General features: G+C 42.2%; 3 protein-coding genes across 4 annotated transcripts in view; 1 reads left to right on the forward strand and 2 right to left on the reverse strand.

The window, feature by feature from the left end:
• The window catches only part of LOC127383624 (lysosomal acid lipase/cholesteryl ester hydrolase-like), a 29,551-nt gene extending 18,016 nt beyond the window's left edge, over positions 1-11,535 (reverse strand). Inside the window, exon 1 of the mRNA XM_051616820.1 lies at positions 11,496-11,535. The gene's annotated coding sequence lies outside the window, so the exon portion shown is untranslated. The remainder of the gene's footprint in view (positions 1-11,495) is intronic.
• Positions 582-11,535, reverse strand: LOC127383620 (lysosomal acid lipase/cholesteryl ester hydrolase-like). Its single transcript, XM_051616814.1, has 10 exons — positions 11,496-11,535; positions 9,094-9,232; positions 8,110-8,224; positions 7,682-7,880; positions 6,790-6,899; positions 5,331-5,467; positions 4,305-4,445; positions 3,278-3,349; positions 2,235-2,303; positions 582-1,269 (listed from the first exon to the last, which is right to left on the reverse strand). Exons 2-10 carry the CDS (start codon positions 9,223-9,225, stop codon positions 1,036-1,038), a joined length of 1,209 nt encoding a protein of 402 aa, XP_051472774.1. The 5' UTR covers positions 9,226-9,232; positions 11,496-11,535; the 3' UTR covers positions 582-1,035.
• An 8,623-nt stretch (positions 11,536-20,158) lies between these two features.
• LOC127383623 (ankyrin repeat domain-containing protein 22-like) overlaps positions 20,159-20,838 on the forward strand; it is a 26,560-nt gene continuing 25,880 nt past the window's right edge. For both annotated transcript variants that reach the window (XR_007889242.1, XM_051616818.1), the window contains exon 1: positions 20,159-20,420. Coding sequence is in view for 1 of the 2 variants with exons in the window: in XM_051616818.1 (XP_051472778.1) it covers positions 20,178-20,420 (243 nt within the window). In the remaining variant the exon portion in view is untranslated. The remainder of the gene's footprint in view (positions 20,421-20,838) is intronic.

Here is a 20,838-nt window from a genome sequence, read left to right on the forward strand (position 1 = left end):
ATGTGAATCACTCTCAGCTTAGCGCATCCTCCTCCCATCTCTGCTACAAGTTTCACACACCTTTATTCTCACTGTGTGGCTAAAAAAGAAGGATTATCTTCTGGTTTTATACAAGGAGAAAAAGATCAATTTTGTTGCTGGAGACCAAAAAGTAAAGCCAATTTCCAGGTCGCTTTCATGCATTAAGAAATAATAATGAAATATGAATAGTGCAGAAGAGAAACAAGTCTCTTGACTACCTTTCTAACACTAACAGTATGCTGAAGAAAAATAAATGAATAAATGAAATGTTGGTGGTGGGAACCAGACATGCCACTCCAAGGGGACTGGACAGGACAGCACACTTTTTAGAGTGGTGAATGCAGCAGGGGATGCATATACCAAAATAATAATAATAACAACAATGAAGTTTATCTTGCATGTCCAAAGGCGGAAGAAAACCTGCAGTGGTAAGTAATGTATTAATGGGGGCTGGTGCTTTGTGATTTAATAATGCAGCAATAAAGGAGCGTCTCCTTTCATAAGCTGCTGTGTTGACACTGTAGGTAAATGTGAGGACGAAAGAAGGAAAAAAAGCCAAGTTCTCTGTCGAGCGGATAAATTATTTAATTTAAACTAAGGTCAATGATACTACAACAGAGAAATGGGAAAATCCCACCAAGGATTCTTCATGGAGAGACACAGATTTGGCATAGGAATACCCTGGGGTACATGAGATAGACAGAAGATCAATGGAGTGTATTATAAGGAAAATCAGTCTCGTATAAAGAAAAGCAGATCAAATTAAGTGATCCCTGCAGTGTGTGTTCATATCTACTCATACCTCCAACTTTCACTTCTGTACACCTCAAATTTCTGAGGAAGACAGCAGTCACAGTAAGACCATGTAAAACCTCAAAACGTGAGGTAAGGAGGAAAAAAACAAGTGCAGAGAAATACCTAGTCTGGTGTCCATTGTATGTGTCTGTGCATTTATCACCGTTACTGCCCAATGCCTGAGGTTTTACTGAGCGAACTGACACTGTGCATGTGGTTTCAAAAATATTTTGTCATTATTTCAATGATTTTCTCATACATTTTCTCCGTTGCATCAAGGCCCCAGATGAAATCGAAGTGTCCCCAGGCAGGAAAATGGTCATGGTAAATGAGATTAGTAATCTGAGGAAGTAGCTTGGCCATGTCTTTTGGATCTGCAAATTTGTCCTCTCCCCCACTCCAGACAGCAGTTGGAATGTTTATCTTCTCTATCTTGTACACAGGAGGAGTGGACTGCAAGAAAGGCAGGAGAGCTGGGTGAATGCTGTTGTATCCAAAGTTGTGTTTAGAGGAGGGATTCGGTGCAGGCACCTCTCTCTTTCCCTTCTGCACTGATCAAGGCCAGCCTCTGCAGTGTCTGTTTCCCAACCACATTCCCTGCCTACGGCCAAAGGGAGTGATCCATCCTATTCCTGTAGTGCCTGGCTATAAATGGCCTTGCAGTCTGACACCTGGTTGTGGCCTCCAGAGGTGAGGACAGGGAAAGAGCAGTGTTTGTGTTTATGATGCAAGGACAGTGGAGTTTATTCATGTGTATATTTAGGGTGGGAAGATCTTTCAGTTTTGTAGTGGCATGGAGTGCAGCAACTGTTGGTCTTAGTTGTTTTCCTTGCGAATCAAGTGGCAGGGAAAGACTTTGACCATTTATAATTTTACCCTAGAAAATTTCTCAGGTCCTGTGTGTGGACGGAAGTGACCAACTCTATCTCTGGAGCCTTCCTGTCCGTGGAAAGCAGCTTTCCCTGGTTCAGCACGAGACACTGCAAGTCAAATGTGCTGGTTCAACAAAATTATTGTCAGCCAGTTGGAGAGATTGCTGCAGCTGTGAGATTCATTTCATCTCTCAACAGAAAGGCAGACCTTGAGGATTTGTGGGGAAATGAAGAGCTCCATAGGAATCCCCTCTTGAGTGTAGCTCTTAGTCATTTTGGAATGGCAGGTAAATGGATATGTCGCTGGACACATCCCTGCATCAGCAGGAGAGATAAAATGAACTTGTGTTAGCTGTCTGCAAAGAGCTACATCTTGTCTTTGAATAGGGTTTTGCACTTATGAGTATTAGGTTACAGTGAAACATTAGATCAGAGCACTCTCTCCGTCTTTCAGTAGCACTCAAGGTGCTAAAAGTCTGAATTTTTCTGTTCTTAATTTTGCCAAGACTCGAGGATGAGTTTTCAGGAAATACCACATTGCCTTACCTGGTTGTATTTCCTAATGTTTTCCTTAGAGCCATAGTCATAAGCTTGAAATTGGCCTGCATATGAAATCTGTTAAAAGAACAGATAAAATATAAGTGCTAAGAGAGCAAGAGGCAGAGACCAGGACACCTTTTACTGCCTGTGATTGAAGCCAGGTCTCAGGTAGTGGACTGTGAGTTACTCCCACCCCTTCCTCTAGTTGCAAGCTTCCAGGGATACGGAGGATTGATTGCCAGGTGAGTGGCTTCATTGCCTTTTTCCTTGCTAATGTTCTCTCCTCATCCTGAGCTGCCATCCTTGCTATGTTTTGGTATTAAAATTTGGCTTTTTTATCTTAGCTGACTAAATTTGGAGTTCTTGTTTGTGATGCAGTGTTGGATTCAGTTTCCACATGGAAAAAGGACCTGAATGCCCAGAATATGTCAGGGCTATTACTAATCTAACATAATATAAGATGTCTCCTTATACATCTTGTGGTTTGTGTGTCAGTTTTGTCTGGTCTCCTTACAGTAGTGGCACAATTTCCAGAGGCTCTGTACTCCTCACAGGAGCTTGACTGTACATGACTTGCACTCTGACAGCAGTTTTGAGATGGGACATTAGACAGAAGGCACCAGATTTTTAGGGTCTGTGTTTAAAAGACATGATATATGCCCTGTAGGATTGATGAATGAAGAATTATGCACCCATCTGTTTTTTGTGGGATTTTGGTGGGGTTTTTTTAATTGTGGTGGGGTTTTTTTTTACATCAATTTATGTTAATTGTTTTTTTCCCAAACCTGACAAGTAATTTCATTTGTGAAAAAGTCAGTTTAGAGAACCGTTACTTCAAGGCTTCAAGTAACTGGTGATGTGCTAAAAATCTGCTTTCTGTCCTGCTTTTGCTATTTTCTTCTATTCTGCTGTATCTGTGTTTGCTTTGTAGCCACTTAAGAAGCCTTTGCTAGAGGCTGGCAAAATATCACCTCTGGACTTCCCTTCAAGTTTTTGGGTGCACTAAAGAAGTAGTAAGAATTTGTTTATATGTCAGCAGACAGTTATACCTGATGCCAGTGAAGAAAATCCTGTACTGAACTTCCAGCAGGGTAATGTCCGACAATTATATCTGTTCGACTCTGGAGAGAAAGCAGAAGCACTACAAAGGTAGGCATCAAAGCTGTGAAGGACCTGAGCAACATACTGCTGCTCTGTTAAACCCCCCTCTTAATATGACAGTCTTCACATTTCCTACAGAAGATTGAGGGGAGACTCACAAATACATGATTTGACAGTAGTAGTAAGTATGTATAATTTTATCCCTTTGGGAGGGTCTTTCCCATGTTAGTGCTTAAACATATGCAAAGCAGCAATTGGGCAGTGCCTATGGCCTTTTTTTTTCCCAAGGTTCCAGAGTTTGTGTGAGGCTTTTAAATAGTGCTGTGCTTCATCAGTGTAAGAGACTGTCTTCTTCAGCATAATGAGGCTACAATTGTGGGAGATTTCTATAGGAATACTTGTTCACCAGTCTGAGTAGGAGAGATCAAAAGCTACCAGCAAACAGACATGTGGAGGGTCTGCAAGAAAAAGGTAGCAGCCAGAGTAAAGGAATGTGATCCTTCTGCTGAGAGGAGAGTGAAGAAACAGCTTTGAGTTTTGGCTGGAAATATTTTGAGATGTAGCAACCAAGAAGAAACCACCTCTTGTGTTCAAGGTGATTTGGATGTCTTCTTATTCAGGAAAGAGAATAGGATTTGTGCAAAAGAAAATAAAATCTTTCTCCATCTATTTGTCCATGCTGTAAAGCTTTGATATCTGTCCAACTTTTCCTTGTCTTAGTCCCATAAGAGGGAACACTGAGGAAGATCATGGCAAGATGGGACCTTTCTGAATTCAGCCTTTCTTCCTTGTGTGATTTGAATGTGTCAGGTGGCACATCTCATCATCAGCTGAGATCCTAATTGTCATTACTTGAAAACCCCAACACATTTCTCTATGTCCCTGCAACTGTACATAGGCATGAGGCAAAGAAGTGGTTTTCCTTCAAAATTACTTTAGCTTTACTTGTATTAAGGTGTTCTTGGACACGCTTACCGTGTTCAGATTTTGTAATCTGCCCCCAGCTATGTGGGATATGACACTGCCACAGACTTTTCCCAGAGATCTACAGAACTGTATTATAAGTCCTTTCAGCAGTTCATTCTGTTGAAGAACACCTTTGCAGCCAAGAAGCAACTGTGGAGAGGAAAAGCACACAACTTTTTTATTATTTTTTCCTAGTGGCAGGAATATTTCATGCAGAAAACTGTCACTCCCTCTTCCCCAATAGCCCTGCCTCTTGGAAGAACATCATATGTTCTTCCTGCTTCTTAGTAATGGGCATAAGTTGTGGAGGTCACCATCTGTTTATAGTGCTCTGACCTCAGTGAGAAAGGACAATTGGTTTGCACTCATGAGTGCAGAGCATAGCAAGTCCCTCTTTCCCCCAAATATTTCTTCTAGGCAGGTGCACAAACTACAGTGTGAGTATTGCTACTAAGTAAGGAGAGAGCAGACAAACAAGAAAGGTGTAGAGCTGGATGCTCTATAGTCACATAATGAGTGCATCCTGGACAGCAAGATCATGTACAGCTTCTGACATCAAGTATAGCACACAGGATTTCCACCATTCCCAGCAAATTCCATTAAATTGGCAGATTCTGGTGTGAAACAGGTATCTCCCTTGAAGTTTCCTTCATCGTTTTACAGGTAAATATTTCACAAGCATAAATGATGTGCGTGTCTGATAAGAATAAGATGCAAGGGATCTTATTTGTGGTTTTCTCCTGATGCTTAAGGCAAGATTTAGTAACTTTGTTAGACTCCTTTTGTTCTGATAATGGTGAGCTTCCTTCAAAGATATTTGATTTAAGCAAATATCAGTGAAAGAATACCTGTTATGTGAAGTTCCGAAAGATGCCTTGTCAAGCCTTGCAGCTTAGCTCTATGGAAAGCCTGAAGTGTGCCAGCACTGTCAGCAGTCTGATACACTGAATTCCTTCCTAACTCATCACCCCTTTCAAGACTGCTCAGTAGAGACCAAGCATAAAATTACATCTTTAAGAAAGAGGAAGAACGTACCCTGATCAGTGACTGGGGAAGACGTGCAAATTTTACCAGAGGACTGGTAGCGTATGTGATTGTGGTTACTGGTCCCAAAGCAAAGAGCACCTTGATCCTCTGAGCCAACTCAGGATAAGTACCAAATGCTATGAAGCCTGTAAAAACAGAAGACTCAAGTCAGGTTAGTGAAGAGATCTCCGCAGACCAACTAAGTAAAAAGCAATATGCAGAAAAGAAGAAGTGAGGCTAGATTAGCAGCCCATTGTATGTTGTACATTGCTGTGCTGCAGACCTAACATTAAAATTGTTTTACTTGAAACTTGTATTTGGAGACCGAGTTAATTCTAAAATCACCAGTTACTTAGTACATGTCCTGATACTGGTTTTCTAAGAGCTGATAATTTTGCATTAGATCTGTTTTTCTGGAGAAGATGCATTAACCATATTTCTTCAGACCAAATTCCTCTAAAGTTCCCCAGACTGTAAAAAAATAATGAGTTTTTCAGCTTGCAGTCTATAAAGACTGTGTAAGTTCATGCTGGCATGCATTAGTACAATAATTATCTGAAGGTTTGTAGGTTAAGAGCAGAATGTTTCAGTTGTAACCAAGAGCAAACCCATGTGAGAGGGAATGGACACATAAAGGAAGCACATGGGGAAGCAAGGAAGGAAGTCAAACCAAAAAAAGTGTGCATTCCATCCTGTTTTCTTTATATGTCCAAATTTCTCCACTGATGGATTTGGTGAGAACTGGTTGCCTGAAACATATGTATCTGAACTCAAAGAAAGTCATGGATCTTGTATGTTAATCTTACATACTAAAAACATTTGAAGACTGTAAGTGAGTTGATATTGGTATGCAGGTGCTAATAGCAAATAATTTTTTGGCATTGATCTTTCTTTTCTGATTTCCAGTACTGGTAATTTTTTTTTAAATAATAAAGGGGTGAGTTATAGTCAGACATTAGCTATGCCTTAAATAATAATCTGGCATTAAGTTATGAGACTTAGTAATTATTTTTTTACTTCTGTTGTTTCAACTGTTTTATGGACTGTTGCACTGGTATTTACATCTGATCCACAAAGTTTCAGCATATTTGTCTTAAAGCCTGAGATTCATAAAAGCTCATTTTTACTAAAACTGTAAGAAAAACATCAAATTGCTGGAATGCTATGTAAAACAAAGATAAATGCTTAGAGTGAAATAAAAATGGTTATTTAACAAACTGCAGTACATGGTACCTGGCAAATAATATCTTCTATACACCAGTAGTCTAAAGTGGTGTTGGATGGCCTGTTATTTGCTTGTTTCAGATAGAACAGTTCTTAGGAGTTCCCTCTACTTGGCAAGTGTCAGTTTAGAAAGTTTTTCTTCCTTTAGTAACTTATTTTGAGAAAGAAAGGTACTTAACAGAGAGAGAGATTGCAATCAGGTAGTGACATTGAGTATTTTGTACCCAGCTAGTCCAGACATTACCTGCAGTTGTGCCTTCGGAGTGACCAACATAGTATACATCCTTCTGTCCCGTTCTATTCATGATGAAATACAGCTCTGCTGGAATATCGTATTTACCTATCTCATCGAAGCTGCAGGGTAGAAACACAAAAAGCTAGCAGACAATTGGGTTATCACAGCGCAAGTTGCTGATGTCAGCTTTGTTCATTGCACCAAGAAGAACCCACTGAAAGATGAGGTTGCACACTTTGTCTGCTTTCTTGCTTGAGCTGGGGAAGGGGGTAGAGGGATGGAGCTGTCCTGCCAGGCTGCCTGATGCCCTGGTTTCTCTGAGGAGGAGGTGCCAGTTGTTCCTGTCAGCAGCAGCCCTTGGGGGACTGTGATCAGTGCTCTAACTAGCATGGGTCACAAAATAAATTCTCTCTCAGTTAACATCACTTGTGAAAAATTTGGTTTCTAGACTGACTTGACCAGTCTCCTCTCCTGTCTGCACCTGGAACATGGTATCTGGTGGGAGACTTCAAGGTTACAGATGCCTTCCAGTGTTAGAAGTCTTTTCCCCAAATAAGCCAGTACTATGTACGGACAAAGTGAAAAAGGTATGTACTTCCAGCTTCACTTCTGGATGTGCTCATTCCAGAAAGTCCTGTCCAGATCATGAAGTCAAATCCTTCTTTTGACCCCCCTGACATGCCCAGATGTGGCTGCATAAGGAGGAAAGAGCTGGCTTAGTCTCTAAATGATGCATGTCCCAACTGAAGCCAGAGTACATGAATATGGATTTCATATAATCGAGAAGGGGATTATTTCAAATAACTAAAAGGAAAAGGGTTCTGCATCCCCATATTAACTACCCAAGCTTGCTAGACCTCTGAAAGTTGCTTTCTTCATTAATTCTTTCACCATGGAATACCTGAACTGCCAGAACTCCTTCTGGCAGGGCTGAAGGGTCTGGTGTTTCAAAGACCAGGTGTTCCCTCGACTGTTTCCCAACCAGACGTCATAGCCGGCATCTGCGAGGAGGAAGCCCAGGCTGTTGTTGGGCAGGTTAGAAATCCAATTGGTAGCATCTGCTAAAGCACCATGTTGTAGCAAGACTGCAGGCTTTTGCACTGTAAAAAAGGGATATGACAAAATTATTAGAAAAGTCTGAAAAAAGAATAGACATACTGAACTTGTGGACTTCAGATGGATTCAGAATTAAGACCACATGCCTGAGTAGTGCTGTTCCTGAGGTGGAAAGGTGTGGAAAATGCCATTGCTTGTGCAAAGGGGAAAGAGCGGGCACCCATGCAGGAGCTGGCTCTCAGACATTCCTTATGTCCTGTAACTGTGTCCCACCTGTATTTTGGCTGTTCCTCCCAGCAGGAATTCTGAAAACACCAAGAATGTATCCATCTTCTGTGGTGACTTGATACTCCTCGCTGGGGTATCCATGATACCTGATCATTTCACTCTGTGGGAAGCCAAAAGAGAGTTAGTTAACATGTAAGTTGTTTAGTTTTGGAGGTGACCAAGCTAAGCAGTGTGGGTGTGGGCTGTTCTGTGATGATAGTGCAAGGGCCCCGGCCACAGGGACTGTTGCTGAGAATAAGCATTACAGGTTTTATAAGAAGATGCATCAGAGTCTTCTTCACACCCACTTAGGTGGTAACTGTCCGCTGTTCGACCTGTTATTACAAGACAAAGCAGAACTGTCCTGAGTGCCTTACCTTTTGGGCTGCTGAGCAATGCTGATGCAGATCATACCTTTCTGGAGAGGGAACGGGCAGCAGTATCTCTATAAGAAAATGCCTAATGCTGTGGGGTTTGGTCCATAATGATTCCTTTCTTGCCAAAGTGTGATTAGGCCAGCCCTGTAGGCAAGGCAAACAAGGGTGGAGCTCTTGTCTCTAGGGAGCTCATAGGAAGACCACACACACCTGATTTTGCATGTACTGTGAGGATTTCTTCAGTGCTTCAGAACAAGGGTTCTTGGGTTACTGTGTGCTGTGAGAATCTCCAGTCTGATGAAGAGGTTGAACCTCCCTTGCCACTGTGCTGAGCAGACAGATTGTGATGGAAGGAGAGGACTTGGCCTCCCTGGAGACTAGAGAGCAGCCTTTGCCTGCCTTGCAAAGGAATTCTTCTCTGGCAGCTCGGGCTGCTTGGATAGCAGCATCAAGGTTCCTTCTAGGCGAGTGCTCCCTACCACAGTGCTGGAGAGAACCCTTTGAAGGAGTCCTGCTTTTAGCCTCCTGACAGGGATTGTTAGTGATGGGGTGGTGGTAGAGGTGTGGGGAGAGACAATTTAGGAAGAAAGGGAGAGAAGGTGACCCAACTTACCACATTCATGAAGGATTCAGGGTTGCGGTTCTTGGTGTACTGGCTTTTGTCTGAAGTCAGAGTGGAGGATGTTGTGGATCCTGCCGAGAAGGCAATTCCTTGGGAGCAGAGCAGCAGGAGGAGGCACCACATCTTGGGGCTGTGTGAAAGAAGTCGTGTAGGAGGAGCAGACCTGGTGCAATTTGCTTGTATGATATTGGTGTTAATTTTTCCGTTCCTTTCTCTCTCATCTACGGTCCTCCCTACTGTAAATCTTTGTCTTGGCCACTTGGAGAAAGACTGCATTTTCATGGGGTTTTGGGGGTGACTGATGCTCCCAGGGAAGCTTTTTCTGATGAGAAATTCTAGAGTGCCTTCTATCTAGTTATCGCCCTGCTTTTGGGCTGTAGCCACATTTGTAATCAGCATGGAAAAACTAGACAGGTCATGAAAGCAGTATACTTCCTGATGTACAGTGGGAATGATTTTTAACATTTAAATATTTTAACATCTACCTCTTGAGTCACTAGAGTGTTTGGATTAAAGCAAAACTGGGATACACCCTTGATTTGAATATTACCATCCAAACTCACTCTAGGCCATCCATCCACTCTGAAGAAGATTACTTCGATTTTTATCTTAGAAGCACAGAAATCATCCCAACTGTGTGCTCTCTAAGGAGATTTTTATAGTTTAGTTTTGTACTCCACAGGTTTCAGCTGTTTTATTAATTTCAAACAGAAGTATAACACCTTCTTCTATTCCTTCATGAGTAACATTGTTTGGGAATGAAGCTAAAAAGTTGAGCTGAAATCCATTTTTTTTTGTACTAATGGGTGAGACAATGGGGTAAACTGCTGTTCCTTTTCAGGGTATACTTTTTTATCTGTACTATTAAGTCCAAGACTTGTCATGCATTGTCTCATAATTTCAGTGACAAAACAGAAGCCTTGAACAGTCATCTGCTCTTTTTATCTAATGAAACAGCACCAAAGAGCAGCATTTGCCATGGCAAACTGGAAGTGACCACTTGAAAGATACATTCAAAAGGTTGTTTCTGGACACTTTTGTTACTAAATGAAAATAAGCTTTAAACATTCTAGAAATACGCTGAATGGTAGAGTCACAGAATTTTAGGGTTTGGAAGGGTCCTCTGCAGATTATCTAGTCCACCTGCCTTGCCAGAGGAGGTTCACCTAGAGCAGGTTGCAAAGGGTGGTGTCCAGGCAGGCTCTGAGTGTCTGTAGAGACAGAGATTCCACAGCTGCTCTGGGCAGCCTGTTCTAGTGCTCCATTACCCTTACACTGAAGGAGTTTCTCCTTATGCTTAGGTTGAACCTCTTGTGTTCCAGTTTGTGACCACTGCCGCTTGTCCTGTCACTGGACACCACTGAAAAGAGTCTGGTCCCATCCTGCTTTAGATATTTAGAAGAGTTTATGAGATCCCCCCTCAGTCTCCTCTCCTGCAGTCTGATCAGACCCAGCTCTCTCAGCCTTTCCTCATATGCTACATACTCTCGTCCCCTAACGATCTCAGTGGTTCTGTGCCGGACTCTCCCCAGTAGTTCCTTGTCCTTCATGAACTGGGGAGCCCAGAATGGGATGCAGTATTCCGTATGTGGCCTCACCAGGACAGAGTAGAGGGGAAGGATAACCTCTCTCAACCTCCTTGCCATGATCTTCTTGATGCACCCCGGACTGCCACTGGTCATCTTGACCGCGAGGGCACATTGCTAGGTCATGGTCATCCTGCTGTCCACCAGGACTTCCAGGTCTTTTTCCACAGAGCTGCTTTCTACCAGGTCAGCCCCAAGCTGTATTGGTGCAAGGGGTTATTCCTTCCGATGTGCAGGACCCTACATTTGCCCTTGTTGAACCTCTTTAGGTTCCTCTCTGCCCAACTCTTCAGCCTTTCCAGATCACGCTGGTTGGCATCACAGCCCTCTGGTATTCTCAGCAAGGTGTTCTCAAGGGAGTCATACATTTTTTTCCAGATACACTCTCTTTTGGACAGAAAGGCGCCAGGGCAGTTAGTGTGGCTAGCAGGCTCCAGGGGAGCTTACAAGGAAAGCTAAAATGCATTTGAAACTGTGGAACAAAATACCCAGTTTATGCTCACGCTTTGCATACCAAGATTTTCATGTGTTCACTGTGACATCCTTAGCAAAAAAAAAACAAACCACAGCAACCCAAACAACATGAGTAGAACAAAATAAAACTATTGGTTAATCTTTTTTTCCCAATTGTGCAGGTCAAAGACTTCTTCCTCTCCTCAGTGTCGGCAAACATGCACCTTGATGCTTAGCATCAGCCCTGTAGATCAGAATCTGTCTAGTCTGACAAGCAACTGCAGAAGAGCAAGGCTGCACATCTCTACAGAGACAGGCAACAGAGAAAGAGACCATGAGCACATATGTACTCACCTCTGCTTTGACTGCCTTGCTTGTGTCTTCTGCCGCAGTTCCTGGTCTGTCTGCACTAGCAGGCTGGTTCAATGGAAGAAAGCTTTGCAATCAAAATGAAACAAGATTTCACTTAGGAACACCAGTACTCTATGATGTCTCCACACATAGGTGCTGTATGAAGCAGAGTATTTAAAGGGTGGTGTTATTTTATTATAAGCAGTACATTTGCATGACATTGATAAAGATCAAATTGCACCATGGGTCAGGAGGCTGAAAGAGGTGTCTAACCTATGGTTAGGAGACTTCTTAGCATTTGCATAAATCTCATACCTCATCACATTTGGGTTGCTTACCTGCTATCCACTTAAAGCTCTGGCGGCAGAAGTCCTAGAAGTGATTTTCAAGAGGGTCAGATATGTGATGCTGGATTAAGTAGTAGCTCATACTGTCTTTTCAAAGGTGATGCCTGAAAATATTGCTGTGTTTCATGGAGGCGTTTTGGTTGGGTCTTTTTCTCCTTGTGTTTTTTTAAAATACTTTCCTTGTTACCATTCATTTATCACAGAATTGTCATGGTTGGAAAGGACCTCTGAGACCACAGAGTGCAGCCATCAACACAAACCCAAACAGAAAAACACATTGCACCAGAAAACCCCCTGTGGAAAAGGACGTGGGGGTACTAGTGGATCAGAAACTGGTCATGAGCCACCAATGTGCAGTTGCAGCCTAGAAGGTGAACCCCACCCTGCGGTGTATCAAAAGAAGTGTGACCAGCAGATTGAGGTGATTCTGCCCCTCTACTCTGCCCTGGTGAGACCTCACCTAGAATGCTGGGCCCAGCTCTGGTGCTCCCAGCACACGAAAGATGTGGACCTGTTGGAATGTGTCCATAGAAGGGTCACGAAAATGATCTGAGGACTGGAGCCCCTCTTTTATGAGGACAGGAAAAGTGATTTTAAACTATAAAGACAAAAGAGATTTTGGGGTCTGCAGACACTTGAAATACGCATGGCTTACTCAGAAATACTGTCTGAGGATGGTGCGAAAATACTATCAGCATCTTTTATTCAGAGCCATGAACACTGAAAAGGGACAATGACATCAACAACAATTGCTCAACAACAATTGACATATAAAATTGGCAGCTTAAGCATAAACCATATTCATTGTTTGGGCTGGGCTAGGAAGAGAAGACTGAGTAAAGGTGGTGGAAGAGACTGAAGTTAATTATACTGGGAACTCTCATTCAAGGTGTGGGATCTAGTTGCTAACTCTTTTCTCAGTAGGTGTCAGAAGTGCTCATTGTCCTGGTTTGAGCCAGGATAAAGCCAGTTTTTCTTTTGCTGATTTTTTTTTTATTTCAGTGAGCTTTCTTCAACTAGCAACTGCGTGTTCTGCTAGGTTGATAAGACACTGGAATGTTTTTATAATTGCTGAGCTCTCAAGGTCGTGCATTTGCTCTGCCGGCTCAGACACTACGGGGGGATTTGTGCCCCCCCCGTGGGAGGCTGGGTTAGACGAACAGCAAAACTGGCCAGAGATATTCCATTCCATATATCTACGTAGGCTCGGGGGAAGGTCGGAGATGACAGAAGAAAACTTCCTTCCTTCCTGCTTTGCTCTCTCGCCACTTCGCTTTGCCTCTCTGTCTGCTTTCCTTCTTCTGTCTTTTTCTCTCTCTTTTGTTCGTGGGCGGCGTCTGGGAAAACACCATCTGCCCATCGTCATCAACCCATCGACCTCAAGCCCTCCTGACCCTCGTAACTCTCTGCCTTTCTCCAGGAGCAGCTTTGGGATTCCTCAGAACTGTCTCATCTGAGGGAAGTGCTGTGGGAGTTGCTGGGGTTGGGGGGAGGCAAGAGGTTTCTACCACACCTTTGTATAATCACTATATATATATATATATATATATATATATATATATATACTCTCTTATATCACGTATTAGTATTACAAATAAAGTTGCACGGTTCAGTTTTCAATCCAGCCAAGTCTCTCTCTTTCTTTTTTTTCTCTCTCTTTCCCTACCTGGGTGGGAGGGGGAGGGGATCGAGAGCATTGTTGTCAAACTGAGTCAAACGTTGACAACAATTTATTGGCGCCAAACGTGGGGCTCGAATTTTAAGCCCAGATTTCCATCTCTGATCGGAGAAATCCCTCGTGTAGCAATGGCAAAAAATTTTGCTGAATTTCCCGATGGATTGAAAACTGAACAGATGTTTGATGCCATGAATCTACTAGATTTTCTTTCAAGTCTGCAGCTGTACTTGTGGTATGCAGCTGAGAGCATTCTGCTTTTTGTGGCTGCTCTTGTAATCGTTTTGTGGTTTATTGATAGAACAGTAGCCATCATCAATCGTATAATCACTGGCTTGGTATTTTTAGGGATTATGATACTGTTCTTTATGGAGGCATATCCTGTGCCTCATGCCACAGCCAGGAATACTATCTTAGGTCTTGAAAGGCAAATTCTGTGGAGACATGGTACTCCAGAGAGAATTGAATCAGATAATGGGACCCATTTCAAAAATAGTCTGGTTACTGATTGGGCTAAAGAGCATGGTATTGAATGGATATACCATATCCCATACTATGCACAAGCCTCAGGGAAGATTGAAAGGTATAATGGTCTGTTGAAAGCTACCCTAAAGGCAATGGGGGGTGGAACTTTCAAAAATTGGGATAAAAATTTGGCAGAGGCCACCTGGTTAGTTAATACCAGAGGATCCATCAATCGGGCTGGGGCTGCTCAATCAGACCTTTTGCATACTACAGATGGGGATAAAGTCCCTGTGGTATGTGAAAGAAACTTGTTGGGTAAAAGTATCTGGGTCTATCCTGCTTCAGGCAAAGGTAAAACTATCCAGGGTATTGCTTTTGCTCAGGAACCTGGACATACTTGGTGTGTGATGATGGAGGATGGTGAGGTACAATATGTACCTCAGGGTAATTTGATGTTGGGAGAGAACTCTTAATGTAGCAACTGGTAAGGTATAGAGCCTGTACGTGATGTATGGTATGGAATAAGGGGTGGAATGTCCTGGTTTGAGCCAGGATAAAGCCAGTTTTTCTTTTGCTGATATTTTTTTTTATTTCAGTGAGCTTTCTTCAACTAGCAACTGCGTGTTCTGCTAGGTTGATAAGACACTGGAATGTTTTTATAATTGCTGAGCTCTCAAGGTCGTGCCTTTGCTCTGCCGGCTCAGACACTACGGGGGGATTTGTGGCCCCCCCCGTGGGAGGCTGGGTTAGACGAACAGCAAAACTGGCCAGAGATATTCCATTCCATATATCTACGTAGGCTCGGGGGAAGGTCGGAGATGACAGAAGAAAACTTCCTTCCTTCCTGCTTTGCTCTCTCGCCACTTCGCTTTGCCTCTCTGTCTGCTTTCCTTCTTCTGTCTTTTTCTCTCTCTTTTGTTCGTGGGCGGCGTCTGGGAAAACACCATCTGCCCATCGTCATCGACCCATCGACCTCAAGCCCTCCTGACCCTCGTAACTCTCTGCCTTTCTCCAGGAGCAGCTTTGGGATTCCTCGGAACTGTCTCATCTGAGGGAAGTGCTGTGGGAGTTGCTGGGGGTGGGGGGAGGCAAGAGGTTTCTACCACACCTTTGTATAATCACTATATATATATATATATATACTCTCTTATATCACGTATTAGTATTACAAATAAAGTTGCACGGTTCAGTTTTCAATCCAGCCAAGTCTCTCTCTTTCTTTTTTTTCTCTCTCTTTCCCTACCTGGGTGGGAGGGGGAGGGGATCGAGAGCATTGTTGTCAAACTGAGTCAAACGTTGACATTCATGCAGAGGGTTTGATTTATGTTTTAGTTAGAAGTAGCTTGGTTGGCAAACTTGCTGTCCTGCACAGTTACATGTTTAAAGTTTAAGGTTTCATGTTTTTTGTTTTGTTTGTTTGTTTTGTTTTTTCTCTTTCTTTCTTTCTTTCTTTCTTTCTTTCTTTCTTTCTTTCTTTCTTTCTTTCTTTCTTTCTTTCTTTCTTTCTTTCTTTCTTTCTTTCTTTCTTTCTTTCTTTCTTTCTTTCTTTCTTTCTTTCTTTCTTTCTTTCTTTCTTTCTTTCTCTCTTTCTCTCTTTCTCTCTTTCTCTCTTTCTCTCTTTCTCTCTTTCTTTCTTTCTTTCTCTCTTTCTCTCTTTCTTTCTTTCTTTCTTCAGCTGTGAAATTTTCTTCCTCGCTCTCCCACTCCTCCCCTCCCCAGCTTGTTTTGCTGCTTTCCTTTTTAGGCAACTGGAGGCAGTTATTGCAAAAATGACAGAGAAAAATGCTTCTCTGTTGTAACTTGTTCTGTCAGTCTCCTGTAAGCTGTTGTTCACGTTTACCTTCCTGGGTTGGGTTTCTGAAGACAATTGTTTCTACCAAGTAGAGATCACTTCAAGCAGTTGTAGCTTAAGAAAGAGGGATACTTATATTAACCAGTTAAATATTAACCAGATTCAGACAAAGTCAAGCGCGTTCAAGAGAGGTTAACTTGTTGGGCTGGTGAACAAGAACAAACTCAGGCAGTGAAGATAGGCATGGGGATACTCTATTCAGAGGTACGTGAGCATTTTCTGCACAGTAACTGAAGCTATTGAAGATACTGGTATTATCTGTGTTTGATCTGTTCCCTTCCCAGCTTCCTATACACAGGGTTATACAAATGTGGAAGCTTTCCTGTGAAATGCTGTCTTTGTTTATTACAAATAGAGAGAAGGACTGTTTGTAGGAGTAAAGAAAATACAATAACCAGTGTAATTATTGTGACTTCACAGAGAAAAGTAGTGTTCAGCATTGATTATGGTGTTGTGTTGAGATCAGAAGGATTCTGAGCGTGGTGCAAAAAACAGACAACTTCGTAAATTACAAACACCTTGGCTTATGTTGAATATAGAGAAGAAAGTTAATACCTAAGAAAACAACCCCTCTTCCCCTCCATGATTGTTTTAGGAATATGAATGTATTTTTTGTTTTAGATCTTATCTTTAGGGTTTTGTCCCCAGACAATGGTCCATTTAGCATACCCCTTGATTTCTCGCATAAATGCTACCTAAACATGTCCAGTATTTAAAAAAAAAAAAAAAATCCATTGGTGTACTTGGGAAAAGAAGAGGATTTTTGGTCCTTTTTGATGGTGAATACAGTGGATCATGCTGCTTTTTCTTTTTCTGAAGATAGCACTTCATAGCCCTTCCTTCAGAAGATTACATTTCTATGCTGAAAGCTAACTTCTATGTTTAAAAGCTATTCAATGAAATCAAGTATCTTCTCATCTTTCAGTATTACAGGGAGCTTCAGTCTGTGCATTCATAAGGTGATGAGCTGGGTAGGCTACACGGTATTCTGAAAGAGTTTGTTGCTCCTCTCCAGAGCTACTGCTCTGCCTTAGTATTGTCCAAGAAATGAGTGTTATTTAGCTATAGTTTTCTGGATAAAGTATGGTTCATTCATATAGGATAGAAATCTAGAGAACTGCAAATAAGAAAGTGTAAGTTGTCTTTTCTGAGGGGTATGTTTTGGATACCAGTGCATTCCTCAGCATTGCAAACATGGTTTGGATTTTTCTGTTCGGTTTCTAGCATACCTCTGGATGAATTTAAGGGCACAGGAAGAGACTGGATTGATTGAGAATACCTGAACATTATGAAGTGACTCATGTCTGTCTAAACAACTGCAAAGCTTTGGTGTAATTTAGGCAACCCCCTGTAGTTCTCAAAGGAAGTAGCAATTATAACATGAAACTACTCTCTAATTTGCAAGATCAGCTTTACTTCAGCCTCTTCTCTATTGGCCGAATGCTTTGTCCTTAGTGTCATGCCTTTAACCTTTATCTCATGTGTGGTAGAACTTGCTGAATAGCTCATGATTTATTCCTAAGCAGGTAGAGAGCCAAGAAGCCCTGAAAACAGGTAGACAGATTGAGGTGTGGCAGTTCATCTGGACCTGAGTAAACTTCCAGATCCTGATTTCAATCCCATAGCCCAAAATTTCTTAAAACCAGTATAAATTAAAAAACAGTTGTGTAGAGGTATTTTCCTTCCCACTGACAGTGAAAGATTTTTCCCTTTCTTGCACCCCTTAGCTGGTAATTTTGTACCGAGTGATCTCAGCCACGAAACCTTTGCCTGTCGTGGAATCGTAGAACAATTTGGGTTGGAAGGAACCTTAAGGCTGAGACACTTCCCACTAGACCAAGTTACTCAAAGTCCTGTCCAAACTGTCCTTGAACACTTCCAGGGATGGGGCATCAGCATCTTCCCTGGGCAACCTGTTTCAGTGTCTCACCACCCTCACACTAGATAATTTCCTCCTAATGTCTAACCTAAATCTACTCTCTTCCAGTTTCAATCCATTACCCTTGTCCTATTGCTACTGGTTGCCACTTACTTGTAATTTTTCTTATCTTTTTTCTTTCCTAACACATTTTTTCCTCAAGTCCTATTGTTAAATCGAGATAATGAGCTTATAACTGTTTGAATGCCTTTGTTCCCTGAATTAAATATTTTGCTTCGGCAGTCATGGAGCCACGCTTCTCAATTTGAGAGGTGTGTTCCAAGTCTGATCTATGTGACTTCTAACCTTTCCTTGACTAAAAGAAGAATTTTCTAGAGTGCAAACCAGTAGAGTGGACCTTGATAAAATCCCATAAATCCAGGAAAAGAGTTTGCTTTTTTTTTTTTTTTAGTGTAGGGTTTTTTTTGTTGTTGTTGGCTATTTTTTTATTTTTTTTTTTTTTGCTGTGAATGGAACATATGATTGCATAGCAAATCAGTTCTACAAAAAACCAGCCACTGCAGTGGAATAACAACAACTTCACCATCATTATCGTTCTCAATTACCCATGTAGTAGCTGTTAGTGGATGATAACTGCTTCCTTACATCCTTTGTGCCCTGGATGCTTTCTGAGAACAGCCAATTTCAGAAGGTTTGAAGGGGCACATGTCAATCTTCTTTGCTGATTTCTGTGCATGACTTCAGTAGTCTCTTGGGGAAGGGTAAGCCCTACATTGTCCATCAAGGATCTAGAACTGGAGGTTCTAGAGTAGAGGCTGAGAAAAAGATCCCCAAGGTCAATGAGAGAATCAGTCAGAAAAGCCTTGGGCTTAATTACCTAGCAAGTACAACTCTTTGAGGCAGAACAGAAAGAACAGCACAGAAAAATATCATTTGATTAGAGGAGCTGCTGAACTATCAGGAATCAGACTAGAAAGGACCGAAGTTGTGTGGGAAATGGCTTGGGTTTGAGCACATGCTCAACTAAACAACAAATCTCCTACATCTTTAAACAAGCAAAGCAATCCATAAAAGTAAGAATAGTAGGGAAACCAGAGGTGCAGCCGGACTCCACCTGATCTCCTCTTTCTTGGACATGGTATGGTATGGTACTAGACACCAACATGACAGAAAGCAAGGTTCTATAGCAAACTGATCATTTAAGTGGCACCAGTGTGCAGGTCATTTACACTAAGAGGGATTTCTCCTCAAAATCATAAACATCTCTGGTTCTGGAGGAGCATACAACAGCAACTGGCACACGTAGGTTTTTAAAAGATTATGGACAGATGCTGAAAATTTATAATGTTGCATGAGTTCTGTGTAGATTTTTGTATGGTACAGTAAAAACAAAAGAAGAAGTGGTGCAAGATCTGGTAGACATGTAAATACTTTCTCTAGAAAAGAAGATCACTTCTCTTATGCAACTGTCCAGAAGACTAAGCAGCAATGATGCTGCACGTAAACTTGTGTTGCAGATCAAAGATTGTCTGAAGGGAAAGTGTAAATAATATGAATGTTTTTAATGTGAAAAAAAAACCACAACACAAAACCAAAAATGAAAAAGAAACAAACAAAAAAGGAAAAGCTAACTGCAGAAGGATGAGGAAAGGGCTCAAAGTTCTGATCTTGTCCTTGTAACGTCTTTAGGATGTAATGAAGGGGGGATGTGAAGGGAAAGCTGCAGATAATATATGTTTTTTAAATACCTATCTTGGAAAATGGTGAATAAAAACCTCAGTGTAGAAGACAAGAAAAGAAAGAAATCTCTTTTTTATGCTGAAGCATTTCAGATGCTGCCAGCCTTCCCACTGTCGTTGTCTGCTTGTGTTAGGCCGTTAGAAACTCGTAGTACTCCTGTCGTTCTTATCCTCTCCTTAGTGTGAGTTCTTGCTGATGGAGAGGTATGGAATTGCAGGTTAGGTCAAGGGTGCCTGGAAACACTGACCACAGACTTGATCAGCGAGCAGTTCTCAGAAGATGAGGAGCTGAGCTGTGGGCATACGTGCGCCTATTTTTAGGTATGAAGTTTAACTTGAAGCTCTTTGTTCTGGAATTTGATGCGCCAGAAGCGGTACCTCTTGTTCAACAGTTCCCATGCAAAGGGAAAGCCTGCTGAAGATCTAGAGAGGCATGGCCCTGTCAGCGCTTGCTGCTTAATGCAGTGACCAACTCTTGTGAGATCGGAACGCGTTTTCTAATGGGTGCAAATGAACCGGATTTATTCCTCGGATCGCACGGAGCAGAACTTCACTCCGTGCGCAAGGGTTGTGACTTCTCAAACCGAGGGCTGAGAGCCGCTGTGTGGCAGCAGCAGGAGTATCTCTTGGCACCATCTTCTGGAAGTCACCTAGAACTACAACCTCTGCCAAGAGTGCCCGGCAGTGTCTGAGGCTGTGCAGGCAGAAAGCCAGAATGGGAAGAACGGATGGACGTCTTCGTGGAACGTGTGTTGATGAATGTTATCTTCTCTCTTCAGCCCGTTTGTCAGGCAGCTTATAATAACGATTTCAATGAAGTTCATCTCCTTTTGGAGCGCAACAACAACTACCTGAACGTCCAGGACAGCGCTGGTGGAGACACACCCCTGATTTGTGCATGCAAGCAGGGAAACAACAGGATAGTTAGGTACCTTCTAAGAAGAAATGCTGATGTCAACCTCAGAAACAAGGTAAGTGGACACCAACAGCAATTCTTCCTCTGCAGCAACTGCTCTTTCAGATTCTTGGAGTGCATGTGTGGGAACATGGGCAGTCCTTCCAACCCTGAGGTTTATTTCCAACCAAAGCATAAGTACAGCCCCAAATTAAAACTTGATAAACCTTTAAGCTTCTATTTGTGTCCCTATTAATTTTCCCAACTTGTTGCAGCATGCGAGAGAATAAACACTGCCATTCTGAATTTCTCTGAGTTCACATTCCCAGTTTAAGTCATACTGCAGGCCACCCCCAGTCCCCAGTGGGTTCTGCCAGTTTACTCACGCAGCACTCTGTACTCATCTTGCCCTCCAGCTTGTATCTGTCCCTTTTGTAGCTCTTCTTTTCTCTCTGTCTTTTTCTTCACCCTGGTTAAAAGGAAAGTCTGAGTAA

Source organism: Apus apus, chromosome 4 (genome assembly GCF_020740795.1).
Source record: "Apus apus isolate bApuApu2 chromosome 4, bApuApu2.pri.cur, whole genome shotgun sequence".
Lineage (NCBI taxonomy): Eukaryota > Metazoa > Chordata > Aves > Apodiformes > Apodidae > Apus > Apus apus.

Excerpts from the sequence above, each read along its gene's own strand:
- LOC127383620 (XM_051616814.1), bottom strand. The coding sequence starts at position 9,225 with ATGTGGTGCCTCCTCCTGCTGCTCTGCTCCCAAGGAATTGCCTTCTCG. Across the intron at positions 3,350-4,304 it reads GATTACAAAATCTGAACACG|AGTCGAACAGATATAATTGT; the intron begins GTAAGCGTGTCC and ends CTTTCTCTCCAG. Across the intron at positions 1,270-2,234 it reads ACATTAGGAAATACAACCAG|TCCACTCCTCCTGTGTACAA; the intron begins GTAAGGCAATGT and ends CCTTTCTTGCAG.